The following is an 18,301-nucleotide window of genomic DNA, read 5'->3' as shown; positions in this document are numbered from 1 at the left end:
CCGGGCAGGGCCAGGAACTGAGGCTGAAGCCATGGTTAGGGGGGCGGGGATGGAGCAAAGCTTGGAGGCAGAGCGGGGTGGGGTGGCGTTCCCTCCACTTAAGCAGCAGTGTCCATTCACTCCACGTATGCGCCAGCTATCCTCATGCCCTGTACTGAAGATAATATAGGGTTGCAATGAACTAAGCATTCCCATTTCCTTCTTGACCGCCTCAGTCTGAGCCAAAGAATCTGGCAGCTTCAATTGCAATTCTAAAAGTTAACTAGCTTCTAGTTTGTTTGCACTCTTTCATAGTTTTAGACATTTTATTTCCTTAGATAAATAAATTTGATCTCAGTGATATTGCTTGAAACCTGATGGAATGATTTCCAGAGTTGAAATGTTAAAATCAGTGGTCATAACCTATTTAGGAAGGATCAAGTGGGCGAAAGCAAATGGGGAGTGGCACTCCATGTCAACAATGGCATTTTTAAGAGTCATTGACAACTTGGTGGAAAATTATCTTGAATTTTTATGGACCAATATCCTAAGAGATAAAGCACAAGATGGAGCATTACTTGGCTGCTTCTGATGACCAAATAGCTAGAAAACAGGATGAAAGGCTCCTTATGCACCTGTCTATAATGTGTAGAAAAAAATCTGCATGATCATGGGAGACTTCAATCTAAGTGACATACTCTAGAGCAGCGGTTCTCAACCGGTGGTACACATACCACCGGTGGTACTTCGGAGAAGGCTGGGTGGTACGCGAGCCGTAGCGCACCGCCGAATCCGCCACCGGAAGTGCCCACCCATCCACCCTTGCGAAACCCTGCTGCCGAAAAGAGGCAAACGGCAGAAGGGTTTTGGCGGAGGGCATTGTTCCCCCATGTAACCCGCCGCCGCCGAAAGTCCCCTCTCCCCCCCCCCCCCCGCCACGAAACCCTCCTCCCCCTTTTTTTCCCCGAGTGGTACTCGGGTCAGGTACAGTCAGGTCAAGTACCACTTGACCTGACTGTACCTTACCCGAATGGTACTCGGGAAAAAAAGGTTGAGAACCGCTGCTCTAGAGGTTTCATGCTGCCAGTACTAAAACATCATTGGTATTTCTAAATATTATAGATGGCAATTTCCTAACTCATCCAACACAGGGGAATTCTATATTAGACCTTGTCTTGGTAGATTAAAAAGGAACTGATCACAGAACTAAAAATCAACAGTAACTTAGGCAAAAGTGATTATGACTTGATCACATTTATGATGTATAAAAAAAATGAAGTCAAGACCAGTAATATGTATACATTTTATAGGAATACAGGTCCACATTAGACCTGAGTGAACTATGGTTTTAAATTAAGTTTGAATATATTAATATGAGCAATAGATCAAAAGCATATGACCACAAAGAATGAAATGAGAAAGGAGGATTGTTTGTGTTAATCTTGTAGTGACCCTTGAAATACTGGTATTATATTATTTAAGATTTGGGCTGAGGTAATAGAAATAAAATATAGCTAATTAGATAACAGGTGCAGTAAATAATTGGCTTGTTTAGTTTATAATAAAGAAATGCTTAGGTCACTAGGTAGGGAGAAATATGGCCAAATGAGATAAGAAAACCTTGAAGAGGCCCAGTCATTAATCTTGTCTTGATCAGGGCAAAGGACAGGGCTTCAGCTGGCATTAGCTAAGGTCCAATTACCAGCAATGACATCAGTTGTTTTTAACAGTGAAGAAAAAAACAGTTTTCTATATTTTTTGTCAAAGTTTTCCTTAACCCCCCCTTGAGTCACACCACAATGGGAAGATAGGTACTTCCCATACCTGATCCTATTGTAAATATTCAGGCGAATACTTATAACTGTAATGTTGCTAGGATTTGGAATATAGGCATGTATATGCATATATTTGTATTTTGGATGTAAACAACACATCTAAAGAGGTCTTTGGACTAATAAAGGAATGCTTTTGTGGAAACTGAGTCATAGTAAAACAGGGAATAGTAAAATAGGGAATAAACATATGGCATCAGTGGCCATGATGTTCCAAAACAAGGGGCATGTATTATGTAATATAAAATAAGAAAATGACACCAACTGGCAACTCTAGATTTCTCTTACTGCAGCTTCCTGTACTACATACTTGGGTGATAAATTCTAAATCTAGTTAACTAATTAAACAAGCCATAAGGATTAACTAAGCTAAACTTTTTTTTCTAGCAACATCCAACATAGCAAACAGCTTGGGAATTTACTTGTTAAATCACACTTATACTAAAAGGCATAGAGTAGGGGTGTCAAACATCCGGCCCACGGGCCAGATATGGCCCGCCAACCTTTTTGGTCCGGCCCCTGGCGGTGTCGCGCGCTGCCGCCAGAGGGTACAACGCCCTGAGATGTTGCGGCAGCACGCGCTGCCGCCACAGGGTACAACACCCTGAGATCTCGCGGCAGCGCGCGCTGCCACGAAATCTGTGTACTCTGATGGCAGTGCGTGAAGCACTATGTGCATGAGACACGTGCTCCAAAAGTGCCTAGTATTTCAATTTATGGTATGTATGGCCCACTTGAAGTACATTTAATTCAAATCTGGCCCACCATAGCAAATGAGTTTGACACCCCTGGCATAGAGTCTTGACTAACCTGTTGATCCACAGTGTTCTTCAGATATATCCACATCATTTTCTCCCAATAAGCAGTTTTCATTATGATGTTTCATTCTTGCAACTAGGTCCTGCATCTCCTTCTTGCACTGCTTACACTTCATACATTTTCCTTTTTTATCCAGGAAGGAATTTCTTCAAAATATTCCCAGATAGGGTCTCTCTTATGCCCAGAAGCTATGACAGTTTTTCTGTGGCAACAGTGTGTGGGAATATAGGAAGCTGTGTGTGTAGTGAATAACGTTTTCCCTTTTTCTTTCCAGTCCATTCCACTGTTCCTTTCAACTCTGCCTCCATCCTTTGTCTCTCTGTCTTTAAGACTAATTAACTCCTTTGCCTTGCTAAGCCCAGCTCCACCACCACATAAGCACAGAACAACAACAATCCTATCCAGCCTGTGTCTTTCTTTGCACATGTGACTTTAGTCTGCTGAGAAACAAACAAACAGAAACTGAAAGCCCAGAACTTTCAAGAAGCAAGAGCTGGTAGTTAGGCTGGACAGACCTGAGCCATTAATTCATTTGTATGAGACTGTAAGTGTAGGTTTAGCATGTTTGTGATGAGATTGAATTGTAACTGTTATTTTTTAAATGAGAGAGAAATTTAGTATTTTATTGTTTTGTTTTGAAATCAAAAAGATCTGATCTAAATAAAAAAATCTGATTAAAAAAATGTTTTGTTTAAATCATTAATTTTTATCCACCCTGGTTTCTAGTGGGGTCCCACAGGGATCAGTTCATTGCTCTGCGCTACTTAGACCTGAAAGAAAACAAGATCACTATTGACAAAGTTTGCAGATGACACAAAAATTGGGAGAAGTAATAAATAATGAAAAGGACAAGTACTGATACAGAGCAATCTGCGTCATTTCATAAGCAGGGCACAAACACACAATTCATGTTTTAATGTGACTAAGCCCTGGTCTACACTTACCAGGTGATTCGGCAGCAGTCAACGGAAGTGACGCAAACTACGCAGAGTAGCTTGCGTAACTCACGTCAACTGCTCTGCTTCCCTTCTGCACACTGTCTACACTGTTCCTGTCAACACAGCGCTACGCTGCTTGAGGGGTGGATTTACTCAGTCAACTTCCTGATCGATTCAGCGGGTCTACACTGACCGCTCAATCGATCCAGAAAGATTGATCTGGCGGTGGCGAATTTGCCGCCATCAGTATAGATATGGCTTAAATGTAAATATATACATTTAGGAACAAAGATGATAGGCTATACTTACAGGAAGGGGGACCTCTATCCCCAGAAACAGTGATTCTAAAAAGTTTTGGGAGTTGTGGATGGATAATCAGCTGAACATAAGCTCCCAGTGTAATGCCATGTCCAAAAGGACAATACGGGAATCTCAAGTAGTAGTAGAGCGGACCTCTATAATTGTGGCATTGCTGCAACTGCTGCTGGAATGCTGTGTCTAGTTCTGGGGTCCACAATTCAAGAAGGATGTTGAAAAATTGGAGAAGTTCAGAGAAGAGCCACAACCATGATTAAAGGATTAGAAAACCTGCCTTGCAGTGACAGACTCAGGGGGCTCAGTTTATTGAATCTAATCAAAGAGAAGATGAAGGGGTGACTTGATGACAGTCTATAAGTACCTACATAGGGAACACACATTTAAGAATGGGCTATTCAGTTTAGCAGACAAAGGTATAACATGATCCAATGGCTGGAAGCTGAATCGAAGCAAATTCAAACTGGAAATAAGACATACATTTTTAACAGTGAGAGTAATTTACCAAGGGTCACAGTGGACTCTTTCTAACTGACAATTTTTAAATAAAGAATGGATGTTTTTCAAAAAGATAGGTTCTAGGAATTGTTTTGGGGAAGTTCTGTGGCTTGTATTATATAAGAGGTCAGACTAGCTGATCATAAAGGTCCCTTCCAGCTAGGGGTGTAAAATTTTGTTTAATTAAGTACCCATTTAAACCTCTAAAAATAGATCATTTAAATGGTTAAATGATTAACTTATCCCAGGCAGCAGGGTCCACTTTTAGCAAGGAGTGGGCAAGTGGCTCCTCACAGGGGGATGCTTGCTGAAGACGGTCACCTGCGGCTGCGCTGCTGACTTCCTTCCTGCCCGGCCTCCACATGGCTAGTCCAGGGTTGCTGAGCTGCAGCTGGGTGCTTCTCGCTCAGCGTGCAGGCACCGAGCCAAACATCTGGGTGGCCAGCCCTCTACAACAGTCCAAATGTGGGCAGGTGCAATGCTATGCAGGGAGTGGGCACCGCTGAATTCTTCCACCCCGAACTCCATGAAGCTCCCCCTCAGGATAACATTTAAACGAATCACTAAACGGTAAGACTGTTGCTTACCATTTAAACATTTAACCATTTACATCCCTATTTCTGGCCTTGAATCTATTAATATTACTTTTCCGTGACAGCAATTGCTGTAATCAACACAGAAACGTCATGAAAAGGAAAATAGGGTCCCCCTGAGGCCCTCTAATATTAATACATGGAAATCTCATCTATTAAGACATTTGAAGAAGTCCAAGAATCCCCAAGGTGTTATATCTAAACAATTTGGATTAAAGATAAATACCAGTAAAACTGAACTTCTTTACCAAACATACAACAGACAAAATGTAGGCAGTGATACCGTAACTGAAGTTCTTGTCAATGGGGGAAAAACCTTAAATGTGTCAAAACCTTTATATATCTAGCACAGTTTCTACTGATAACACACCTGATGCAGAAGTTGCATATCGCATTCAGTCAGCCTCCAAAACGTTTGGAAGACTATCGAAACGTTTCTGGTATCAGCACTGCATCGCTACAGCAACTAAGATGAAGGTCTATCGTGCTGTGGTGCTGACTGAACTTCTGTATTCTATAGAAACAATAACTCTACATAAGCAACATCAAAAAGCTTACAAGCTTGCAACTGAGACATCTACAGCAGCTTCTAGGAATTAAATGGCGAGATCGAGTTCCAAATACCAAAATATTGAGAAGAGCTGGCATGCCCAGTGTTGAGGCACTTATAGCAGCTGCACAGCTGAGATAGACAGGTCATGTTGTCTGTATGTCAGATCATCGGCTCTCAAAGATTCTCCTCTATGGTGAAATCAAGGAAGGGAAATGCAATAAGAGGAGGGCAAAAGCTGCGCTATAAGTACGTTTTGAAAAGGAATTTGAAGAAAGCAAATATTAACACAGAAAACGGAGAAGTTGCCAGAGATAGATGTAAACGTAGATCTGTAGTGTATGATTCTATCCAGGCAGTTGACGCGCACAGAGAGGCAGCGTCTCCACAGCACCATCTTCAATGGCATAATATCAAGCAGTTTTCCAATTTCTCCTGCCCAAACTGCCACATATTTCAAATGCTGGACTTGCTTCTCATCACCAAGCTAACAAGTGCTAAATTTCCCTCCTCTACAGCCATCATCAAGTACAAGGGACAGCTGAAAATATCTTAACAGACTGCTACAAATTTACTGTCTGCCTTCCCATTAATTTCTAGCTCTTCTGCACATTTCAAACGTAGGTCCTATGGATGCCATGCTCCTGCTGCACACATCACTAACACCAAAAATCAAATAATTAAGGCTGCATTTAGGCAGCTGCAGCGCTGTAAACTGTCTAGTGTGGCCTCTCTAAGCCTCCCATCGACCTAATCACTCCAGCCCCTGCGAGCAGTGGTAGTGATGTCAATGGGAGAAGTTCTCATGCTGACGTAGCGCTGCCCACTGGTGCTTAAATCAGCATAAGTTATGTCACTCAAGGGGATGGCTAATTCACACCCCAGAGTGACATAATTTATGTCACTTAAGCTGTAGTATAGCCATAGCCTTAGTTATAGGATATAAATTATTTGGATGATTCCCCCACTCCATACAAATTAGTGGCTGTTTAGTATTTGAATTTTTATATAGTATAGTCATTTTAAAGAGGAGAGGAAAGTCTCATCCTACTTTTTCAGTAAAAAGTTAAAGCTTTTAGTTAAACATATTGTATAGATTTAACCACAGCTAAATTCAAATGTAACCTTAAATGTAGCTGCAGAATCCACCTCACACATTTGTTTTAATGCTGAGCTATATCTTAATGCTTCTTTTGTTAAGGCTAACTGGCCAAGCCAGTTCTATTACTAGCCTAATAGCTCCAAAGCACCTAATTATGGGTTTTTATAACTGAACCTATTTTCTTGGGTAAAGCTCTACAGTAGAAAAGTTAGGGCCCAAAGTTGGAAAAAACTGACCCCTTCTTGGATGAATTGTTTCAGAGGGAAAAATGAATGTGCATGAATTGATTTAAATGAAAGCTCGACACTACTTTTTGGAGGAATTTAGGGTGTGGTCTCAGTCTGTAAACTTGCCAGGCTCTGTAGAAAACTCTGTGCAGTGATCCAGTCACAAGGGCTTTGCTAACTCAAGAGGAATTAATAGCAGTGTAGCTACCTTGAGAGAGCACTGAAATGAAGACCCTCATAGCCACAAAAAAAGGTAGCCTCCCTCTCTTCCCTGCAGGCCACCTGCTCACAGCCAGTGCCTCAGCCTGGCCCCTTCCAGCTCTCAAGGTTCCTCAGTTGTAATAACACTAATAACCCTGAGGGCTGAACCCAGGCCCTTCACAAGGCCACTGAGTACTTCGGATACTCCTAGCTCCCTTCCCCTCTAGCCAGAAAGTTACCACCCAAGAGGCACCTCACCGAGTGCAAGCCAGGGCCTGCAGCTCAGTCTCTGGCCAGGTTCCCGGGAGCACCGAGAACCAACTGCAGCCAGGAGAAGTTTTCCAGCGGGAGGAGGGGCGGCAGCACCACACCGTGTTGCCACACAGGGGACGCAGCAGTCAGCTGGACAAGGAGCCTGCTCGGCTTCCCACGGCGGCCCCTCCCACCCGACACCCTGAACCGGGAAGGAGAGAGGCCGCCGCAGTCACCATCAGTGGGGACGGGCTGCATCGCCTCAAGCCCCCCCGGGGGCGGCGGCACGTGCCTGAGTATCAGCCCCCCCCCCCCCCCACACACGGCGGGGGGGGGGGGGGCCTGGGCCCCACCCCCAGCCAGGCGGGGCGGGGGGGGGGCACGACGGCGGCGGGTGCCTCTGCGCACTGCCCTTCCCCCCCGAGACACAGCGACGCGCGGGGGGGCGTCACTCACCGAAGTCCAGGAACTGCTTGATGGAGAGCGGCGAGGGGGAGAAGCGCGAGTAGTGCTCGATCTGCTTGGGGATGGGGCTCTTCAGCAGCGCCCCGCACAGCCGCATGGTGCGCGCCGCCGCCGCCGCCGCCTGCGCGGCTCGGCCGGGCTAGTGAGCGGGGGTCGTGGCGCAGCAGCCGCCGCCGCCCTCCCTCATGCCGCGGGGCGGGAGCAGCAGCAGCAGCAACCAGCGAGGCCGGCTCCGCCTGTCGCCGGCAGCCAACGGGGTCCGCGCCGCCTTCCTCCTGCCGGGCCCGGGCGGGCGGCTGGGGCACGACTGGCACCTGGGGCGCGCACGCGCGCACTGGCACCCCGGCCCGAGCCGGCCCTGGCAGCCGCACGTAGGCAGCCCCTGAGCCGGCCGGCACTGCGCAGCCGGCAACCGCCAGCGCCTGGGCACCGGGCCCCCTGCGCATGCGCCAGCTCGCCCTGAGGGCACGGGCACGGGCAAGCGCCAGCGAGGGGCCGGTGGGGTTGGCAGGTGAGAGGTGTGACAGCGACCACTGGCTGCACCCGGGAGAGACTGTGACACACACACACACACACACACACCCATGGAGCGGGAGAGACACACACACACACATCATGCCCAGATGCCCACGGGAGAGAGACTGTGACACACACACACACACACACACAGCAACACCCACCATGCCCACAGAGCGGGAGAGACTGTGACACACACACACACACACAGCAACACCCACCATGCCCACAGAGCGGGAGAGACTGTGACACACACACACACACACACACAGCAACACCCACCATGCCCACAGAGCGGGAGAGACTGTGACACACACACACACAGCAACACCCACCATGCCCACAGAGCGGGAGAGACTGTGACACACACACACACAGCAACACCCACCATCCCCACAGAGCGGGAGAGACTGTGACACACACACACACACACACACACACACAGCAACACCCACCATCCCCACAGAGCGGGAGAGACTGTGACACACACATAGCAACACCCGCCATCCCCACACAAGGGAGACATATACAGTCACACACGCACACTGTCCCCACCTGGGGGGAGAGACTAACACACACACAGCAACACCCTCCATTCCCCTCCTTGCACAGGGGAAGAGACTGTAACACACAACCTTCCTTGCATCCCCCACAGAAGGGAAAACTGTAATGGGCCCAGCAACCAGCTCATACCTGCACAAGGGGAAACACGGAATGAAAATACACCCAGCCACATTCTCTTCCCTTCCTCTCATAACCACACAGGAGAAAAGCCTGTAGCCCACCTTTCATCTCCACACAGGGAAACAGGTCATGTGTTCACTGCAAAAAAGGTGTGGTTTTACATGGAGATTGCTAATGATGTAAAATTCCTAGTGGAGATGAAACATTGATAGTTTTACCTTGATGTAGCTTGTTGAGGTCAACACAAGGTGGCGATGTAGGTTGACCACAACTAGCTATATCCAGGTAAAAACTACCTGTGCTTCATCTCCATTGATTTTGATTCTAAAGTTAGCTATCTTAATGTCAAACAAACCTCTTTTGCAGTGAAAAAGTCACAGACTGTAAAGTCTTGTGATCTAGTGATTGGGGAGTAATGGTGTATTTTTAACCCATGTTCAGGTAATCCATGTTAGAATTTTTATGTAGATTAGGCATATTGTAGTTTTAACCAATGTTAGCTGGTCAAGGAAAACCTTCACACACAGCCTAGGCATGCCCCCCTTATAGGTTAAAACTATAACTGCTTCATCAGGATTTTATCGTGGCTTAAATACCATTTTTCCTAGTGAAGTCACAGTCTAACCCAGTAATACTGCCCATCTGCACACAGTTGGGGACACTAACACATACAGCAACATCCACTTGAGAGAATATAAAACATACAGCAAAATTTTCTACTCTGAGGGACAATGAGGAGCACACATGCAGCTTTCACATTTGTCCATAGTAAGGCAATCTCTCCACATGCATAAAAGATTAGGATTATCAAGTGTAGAAAAATGAAAAGGGATACTGTCACTATTAGCCATATGAAGCAAAAAGATGTCTGACTACTGGTGACCTAGAGTGACACTATTAATAGCAACTGCATAGGTAAGAGTGGGCTCTGATGAATTAGGTATTATATAGTTGGAAATCATTTTATCTCAATGGGTAGTAGCAATGAGTTGGGCAGGAAGGGGAAATGCTCTTTTGTGGGGGTGGGAGATTATTAATATAAGTGGCTGTATTAGTCTGGATAGGGTAATTATACTAGGGCCTAAATTTGGTATCAAAATAAACATAAAATTACAGGGTGGGAAGTGAGGGACCAAAAAGCTTGAGGTAATGTTATGGGGAGGAAAGGGAACACCATGATGTAATGCAAAAAAACGAGAGAGAGAAAGGCTTTGGGGCAGTTGCTACTATAGAGAGAGAGGAGACTGGACACACCAGTTTACTCACTTACTAAATGAAATGTTGGAGCCTGTACCTGGAATGGCACAATCTGCTTCTTCACAGCAAAGTATAGTTTATTGATGTGCAGGGAGAAGGGTGCTCCATTGCTAGTCTGTTACACTCATGAGAGTCCTCATATCTAAGGAGGATTGTCCCTGGATGCTGACACAAATGAAGCATTTTCTGTTATTATGTCACAGTAGCACATGGAGGCCCCAGCTGTGACTGGCGTCCCGTTGTGCTAGGCACTGTATAAACACATAGAGAAAACTCCAGCTCCAAAGATCTTCCATGTAAATAGAAAAGACAGACAAATAGACCCAGTTGTCCTGGGTAGTGTCACATCCACTGAATCAAGTTCCCTGTGTAATAATGCCTGAGGCTATCCAAATATTTTTAAAGGTTTCTTTATTTTTTCTTTTTGAAAAGCCAAAACCCAAAGCTTCCATGGATTTCAACAGAGTCAAGATTTCACCCCAAATCTTAGTGTGCCTACAATACTTTTCTAAGAAATATTTGTTTCAAAGGTAGTTTGTTTTTTTAACCATTTTACCACTTTGCTTTTTGTGTTAGTTCTGCCTAGACTTCAAAATTGTTCATACTTTTTCTAGCTTTTGCCACTTTTTGGTTATTTCCTTAATAATAATAATAATAATAATAATAATAATGAAATAATTATCAGTTCCAAGAAAGAGATATTTATGTCTCTTGTCTTGGAGGTTTTATTTGAATTTTCATGTCTGAAAGCATTATTGAGAGAGAATTAGATTGTGGGGCTAAGAAGAGAACAAAAAAGCAAGGGAAATGGACACGTATCACTAAGCATTCTTTAAACATCAATCCAGATATTGATGGAGAGATGTCATAATAACAGATGTAAGATAGTGACAGGCTTCTGTTCAGACCAGGTGTGTCTTGTGAACTGAACTTGGACTCAATCCTGTAAACACGGATGTGATTAACTGTAAGCATGTGCATGTCTGCAGGATCAAGACCATTACGCACACCTGCGTATACCAAATAAATAGCCTTGCAGAGGATGGGGACTAGATAGTGCTCCAGATGAGGTAATTACAATTTTGCCACTAGTCCAGTAAAAACAGATTATTTGTATGTTAGTGGGTATTCAAATTTCTAAAATGTTACCTTCTCTGTCTACCTCACAGGGAAAATAAAAGTCCACATATAGTCCAAGAATATGTTTGCTTTTGCTTCATTTTAAGAACTTCAAAGAGAAATCATTACCAATTCTGGAAAGCACTTAAGCATATAATTAAATCCTATTGATTTCAACTAGAGTTAAACACAAATGCATAAGTGTTTTCCAGAGCAGGGCTACATTCCTGAATCAGGGGCCAGAATTCTTCAGTGGTTTAAGTCAGAATTCTTCAGCCATTTTCTAAAGATTCAGCAATACTAAACTAGCAGTTTTTATCCTCACTCTAGAAATCATAAAATGTTTTATTCTTCCAACTCCAATTGATTAAGCATGTTCTTCAGGCTGACTGTGTCTCACTAACATAAATATCACAGACAATTCTATCTTTCTGCATGACTTCTTCGGAAAACCGACCCCTCAAGGAAAGCTAAGAAATTAAAACAAACAGTGTCATTAGCTTTTTTCCTTTATTTTATAATCTGACCCTCAGTTTTCTTATCCTTGGAGCAAATCACAGTTACATTTAGTATTTTATAACAGGTTATTTATATACTTAGACCAGAAAGAAAAAATTAACTTTGTGTGTTGAGAGATCAAGAGGTTGAGATCATTTCCTTCCAGTGTTTCTTAATACTTTATTACTTACACCAATACATACTTTACATTTTCAAAGCATTGAACAGTAATTCATTAATGCTCATACTAAGGGAAGTCAGTAGTATTACCCCATTTTATACACTAGAAACAGAAAGCCTTGTTCTTTCTAGTCTTGCATCCTGTGTAATCATAATAGTTATAAAATGCTACTGTTTTAATTGGTAGTTTTTACATCCCCTTTCATGTGTAAATGGCTATATGATACAAGATAATGAACTACCCATTCCATAGCAGAGTCCAGAGAATTTTTGAGTTGCCATGGGTCACAAAATGAATCAATGTTATAGATATGATTAGAATTAAGGCAGTCCTGATGCAGTTACATGCTCAGTCCTCCAAACTATGCTACCTTCTTCAGGAAGGATTACAATAATGCAAACATCAACCTTTTTTTTTTTTAAACCAAATATTCATTATTATTTAGTCTATAATTTCTTGCTATCTCTTCCTTGGCTCTACAAGATTTTACAGTTTGCTTCTAACCAAGACATTTATGCATCTAGCTTTGACAAACTTACTGGCGCAAGTATTTGTCCAAGAATTCATGAGAGTAGAGCTAATTTCCAGAGATAAAAAGATCCTTAACTAAGGGACCATGTCTTCCTCTATGCTCAGGCAGGGCTACCCATGTTGACAGGTGCCCAATAAATATTGTAAATAATTGCACAGCTTCAAAGTATTTTGGAATGTTTGAGGAGCCTCATTTATAACCTCTGATCTATTGCCTTTTCAGCTGTTCCTCATCCCCAGCAACATGGTAGGAATTCTTCCTCCCACCCTGCTCCGTAATTTGCTTTTAGCTAGGGCACCGCCACAATATAGTGGATGGACTGAATGGTCATTTAAACTATTCATAGAAATAAGATATCCCATTCTCTGAGACAAGTAAATCTGCATTCTCTGATATGCAGACACACTGTGGGTTCAAAATAGAGTACATTTGTGTGATGCTGACAGATCAGCTGTCAGCTCATGCCTAGGCCTCAACTGATCTGTGACTAATACATAGGTGGAAACCAGTCTGGCTCACTTGTGTGTTATTATTGTTAAAATAGATCTTAAGTTTATAAGAATGTTTTGTTTAGTGTTTATGAGCTCTTGTGGAACATCAAAAAACAAAGAGTTTGTTGATTGCTCCTCCCCACACCCATGAAGAGAATACGAGCATGTGGACTCGTCTCATCAGCTTGAGCTCTGGGGTAAGGGAATAAAAATCCTTGACAAGAAGGAACTGTATTTCTGTGCTGCTTGGACTAGGAGAGGGCAAGATTTCTAAGCATAAGCATGGGATCTGCACTGCTTGGCCTCAGTTACCCAGAGAAAACTTAAAGGGCTTGCATATTACAGCAGCTTCTATTATATTTTGGAACCTAAGCCTGTATCTCATTTGTGTGTGTACGTTTACTTGCTTTAACTTTTCTAGTGGCAGGTTTCAGAAAATTTTATAACGCGCTGAAGAAAGTGACACAGCAGGGCTAGTCTGAACTGGTTTAATTAGAATTGCTGGCACAGCACCGTAAACAAGTTGCAGGGCCGATTTTGCAACCCACTGCATAGCTTGTTTCTGTGCCTCCCCCCCAAAAAAATTAAAAAGCAAGGTCATGTGCTGTAAATATGCCAATGCTTGCTGTTCCCCAGAGTAAATATGTTATGCTGCATATAAAAGCTCGTAATGCCAATTGCGCAATAAGACTCAGCCATTAATCTACTGGGATGGTGTGGCCCTCCCCTGCAGCCGCTTCGCAGAGCTTTAGGGGCTCCCTCTGCTGTTTGGAGTGTAAGCTGTAATTAAAAATGTGTGCCTAATTGGTGTGGGCGTGTTTTTATTCCTCACCTGGTATCCAAAACCTGCAGGCAGCTGTAATTAGCTCTGCCTGGCATAACAACCTTGTAAATAACTCATTTCTTTTTCTTAGTTAATAAATCTTTAGTTATAATTTAAATTTTATTATAGGATTGGCTATAAGTGTTGTCTTTGGTATAGGATCTAAAATGCAATTGAGTAAGCAACTGATCCTTTGGGACTGGGAGTAACCTGAATATTATTGTGATTTTTGGTGTAATAGACCATCTATCACAAAGGCAAGCTTACCAGGGTGGCAAGGTAGATTGGAATATCCAAGGGGATTGTCTGTGGCTCCATGTTAAGGCTGTTGCAGTGCCTGAGAAGTTTATACTAGATACTTGGTTGGTGAAATCTAAGTATAGAACTCACAGCCAATTTGGGGTGTGTGCCCTGCTTCTAAACAGTCTGCCCTGAGGTTTATACCTGAGGTTTATGGTCCTGAGCCAGTCCAGACAGCTTGAACATTTGTATTGACAGAGTAGACATTTGTTTGGAGGGACACATCACGTACGTATGTTTAAAAGTCATTTTATAGGCAAAGACATGCAACGTAAATTCAAGGATGACTAATTAATGATTAAACAGACCAATTCTGCCTAGTTTCTGAGATCAAAGGAAACTGCGTGTATGTAGGCTGGTATGGCAGAAGGTTAAACAGACTCTCTCCTTGTTTTACCAGGACAATCCCGTTTTTTTATGAGACATTTTGGTGTCCTAAGAACTTATTTCAAGTAGGGATGTTAAAGCCTAAACGTTTAAATGGTACTCAGCTGTTTAAATGTTTTAAACAGCTGATTACCATTTAAACTGGGGGGAGAAGGGGAGCTGCACCATCCCTGCGAGAGCAGTTGGGCAGTTCTTGCTCGCTGGGAGGTGAGCCAAGTGCAGGGATGGGGGAACCGCCGCTGGGCTCAGCTCCCCGCAAGCAAGAGCAGCTGGGCAGGTAAAGAATGGGCATTCTTAAGACCACATAGGCATTTCCTCTAGTATGTTGTTTGCCTAATTTTGTTGGTCTAATCTTTTTCTTATTATTTGCCTACCTTCTTATGGAGGATCTTGACAGATGGGACTACAGGGAAAAGATTAATAGGATTTGGCCCTATTGAATTCAAGATGGTGAGTTTTAGAATCTACACAGCACTTTACAGAGGGGTCCGGATACTTGTTAGCATTTATAACGTAGGTAAGTATTACCCCATTTTGCAAAGGTGGAATATGGGGCACAGAGAGGTTAAGGCCAACATTTTCAAACTTGAGTAAATGAAGTTAAGCACCTGTGTCTATCTTTAAGCATCGAAACAAAAGTGACCTTATTTTTAGAGGTGCTGAGCACTCATAGTTCAGACTGAAGTATTTGGAAGCTTTGACTTATCAATAGCTTTAAATTTAGGTGCTTAAGTTTAGATGTTCAGGTTTGAAAATTTTGTCCAATATGGTTTGACAAAAGGCCACTGAGAGTGTCAGTTTCAGAGCAAAGACTACTACCCTGCTCAGTCCTCTTGCATTGTTGAGCTGAATCTCCTTTTATCCGTAGCTCAGGCTAGCGCCGCAGCAGAGGACCTGGCTCAGTCACAGATAGCTTCCTGGTAGTGACTTTTCAATAATACTAGTGTAATTGTAGCTATGTTTGTCCCAGGATATCAGAGAGACAGGGTGGGTGAGGTGATATCTTTTATTTGACCAATTTCTGCTGATAAGAGAGATAAGCTGTCAAGTTTACATAGAGCTCTTCTGCAATCTGGAAAACATATTTACTGTGTCACAGCTAAATATAACATGGAACAGATTGTTTGGCATAAGTATTTAATACATATTTCAAGGAACCATTCCAGGTAAAGTGGCCCGTTAATACCCTTCCAGTCATAAGGGGGGAAAGAAAGACAGAGGGAAGGCAGCTGGGGGTATCAAGGAAGGTTGTTAGTACTAGTGTCTTTTACAGTAGTCCAGGGAGCACTATGAAATGACTGGGGCTCTTCTAAAAAAGGAACAGACTTGTTACTATGGGTTTTCCAGTCTCCAAAGGTCAGCGTTGGGTGGTCATGAGGGAACTAAATTACATGTAATCTTACAAGACAACCATCAACATTTTCAGCCTGACTGATCATATCATTTTACATTTTCATGGCTATCTTTGGAAGAAAGAGGGCCTGAAATGTACTTTTTAAAAAAAGAAAGCTGAGATTCTTTGTATAGGCATCCCCTGAGGTTTGTCTCCCAGATGGTGGGAGAACCTGACCACACCCAGTTATTTGCATGGAGAGGCTCCTGCACAGCCCCTAGTTCCTTACTTCCTACATGGGCCTTTACCTCTTGCAGGCCTTCTTCAGTCTCTCCTTGAGAATTTGCTGCACTCCCCATAGGGTTGGAGTGAAGATCTTCTGGATGGGAGTTTCTCCTCTGTCCTCAGGAGTCACACCAACAGTCCCCTGATTAACACTTCTGCTCCTTCTTCTCCCACTCCAGCTGACTGCAGTTTCCTCCCTTTTAAAGGCCTCCTGACTATCATACATGACTGATAAGGCCAGAGGGGCAGGACTAGCCCTGACCTCAGTGCCTCTCCGGCACTTTCATCATCAGTGTGGAATCTATACACCCCATCACATTCTTCTCAACATTTCCATCTTTAAGGTATTCCAGGGCCCACAAAATCCAGCTCTGGTATCAGTGATTCTTCTGGCCCTCACCCAACTCTGGACTTCCCATAACTCCTTCCCACCTGCTTGCATACTCATGCACAGCTTTCGGGTAGCCGGTCTCTATAACTCTCTTTGCAACTGCCTCCCCCACTCTCCGTGCAGCAGAACTACATCAGTCTTACTGCCAAAGGGACCTCACAGCTGTGAAGGATAGAGCTGGATTGGTCTCACAGTGGGAATTCAGTACATCCACAACACACTGATGGGAGTTGTGATGCTGTCTGGAATGTGAGTGACCACTTATATTATTTAATACCAATGTGACAAAATTGTGATGATTTTTCCAAGATATGCCATATCAGGTACCATTGAAAAGATTATAATTTGCTAAGTATGATGATATTGTTTGTTTATGTATCATCTTTGTACTGTAAGATATGAATATGTTAGATATATCTGTATCCACCACCTTGTGCTGTGCTACTGGGTTACACCCCCCAAGCAGATTAGCAGCATCAGCATTGATGACTCGTCAATGGCCATCAGCAATACAGTGAGCCCAGGAGAGAAACCAGGGGCTACACCTTATGAGTCATCAAGACATGTAGGAATGTGCCTGTGGACAGGGGACTCTGAGGCTTTTCCAGGCTATGTGCCATGTGGCTGTGTTTGGGACAAAGGAAGTACAAGCCACATGGCAGAAACTATAAAAGGCTGCTGCACAATTTCCATCTTGTCTTCATTCCTGCTTTCTACCTCTGGATCAACCACTCTACATATGAAGCTGTGAAACAAAGGACTGAGACCCATCCAGGTTCTAGATGTACTCCAGAGGAACTGTACCAGCCTGCAAATTCCAGTACTGCTAAGAATCTGATCTATATGGACTTTGAAGACATTTGTATGCATCTGATTGCTTTGACCATTTAACATCTCTTCTTGTTTGTTTCTTTTATAGTAAACCTTTAGTTTTAGTTACTAAAGGATTGGCTGGCAGCATGGTATTTTGGGTAAGATCCAAACTTATATTGATCTGGTAATGTGGCTGACCCTTTGGGGATCAGGAGAACATTTTGGTAAAGGGAATAGAGTTTTAAATAACATCTCTTTACTGGACCTAGTTGCTGATTGGGAGCCATAGGATGAAATGCAATAAAAGGGGGTGTATTTCTTGCTGTAGCTTCTTGATAACCAGTGTGGGAAATCAGGAGCACTGTTTGTGACTGGCCGGGGAATCTAACGTCAGTGTTACCCACCAGTTCTGGGAGAATCTGCTCTCCTTTTGCAGCCTGCCCTGATCTTGGCATTTTCAGGTTGGCTACCCCTAGCCATGGACGGGTCACAGGAGTACAGAATCATTTGCACATGTCTAAGCTCACTTAATTTGTAAAGATTGTTCTTTGCTTGTTTTTCAGGTAGAGAGCTAAGGCCAAAATGTTCAGAAGTGAGTACTGATCAACAATGTCTCAAGTTTTGGGTGCCCACTTTGAATCACCAAAGGCTGATTTTTCAAAAGTTTGGAGGATCCACCATTCCCATTGACTTCAATAGCCACTTTGAAAATCTAGTTGTGCTTTAGATATTTGACGTTTTTATATTTTTAGTAGGATACTGTGCACTTAATAGATAAATGCCTCAGCTGCCAGATCCTCACACATGTGAATAGCCTTTACTCATATGATCAATCCCACAGAACAAGTCAGTGGGACTATTCACGTGACTATGTGACGAAGGGATAGAAGAACTGGTTCTTAGAAAAGACAAAGCTTAAT

The 18,301-nt window shown here is 43.4% G+C and overlaps 1 protein-coding gene across 2 annotated transcripts in view; it reads right to left on the bottom strand.

Annotated features, from left to right (window-relative positions):
- The window catches only part of PDK3 (pyruvate dehydrogenase kinase 3), an 82,579-nt gene extending 66,233 nt beyond the window's left edge, over positions 1–16,346 (bottom strand). Inside the window, exon 1 of one of the 2 annotated variants that reach the window (XM_067545055.1) lies at positions 16,201–16,346. Coding sequence is in view for 1 of the 2 variants with exons in the window: in XM_067545054.1 (XP_067401155.1) it covers positions 7,763–7,868 (106 nt within the window). In the remaining variant the exon portion in view is untranslated. Of the gene's footprint in view, positions 1–7,762; positions 8,188–16,200 lie in introns of those variants that run through there. The other variant, XM_067545054.1, reaches the window with a different exon arrangement.
- Positions 16,347–18,301: the final 1,955 nt, after the last annotated feature.

This window comes from Emydura macquarii, unplaced genomic scaffold (genome assembly GCF_026122565.2).
Source record: "Emydura macquarii macquarii isolate MOO-44397 ecotype Brisbane River unplaced genomic scaffold, CSIRO-AGI_Emac_v2 contig_1043, whole genome shotgun sequence".
Lineage (NCBI taxonomy): Eukaryota > Metazoa > Chordata > Testudines > Chelidae > Emydura > Emydura macquarii.
The sequence above is the reverse complement of the archived record's forward strand: the minus strand, read 5'-3'. Positions and strand labels throughout refer to the sequence as shown.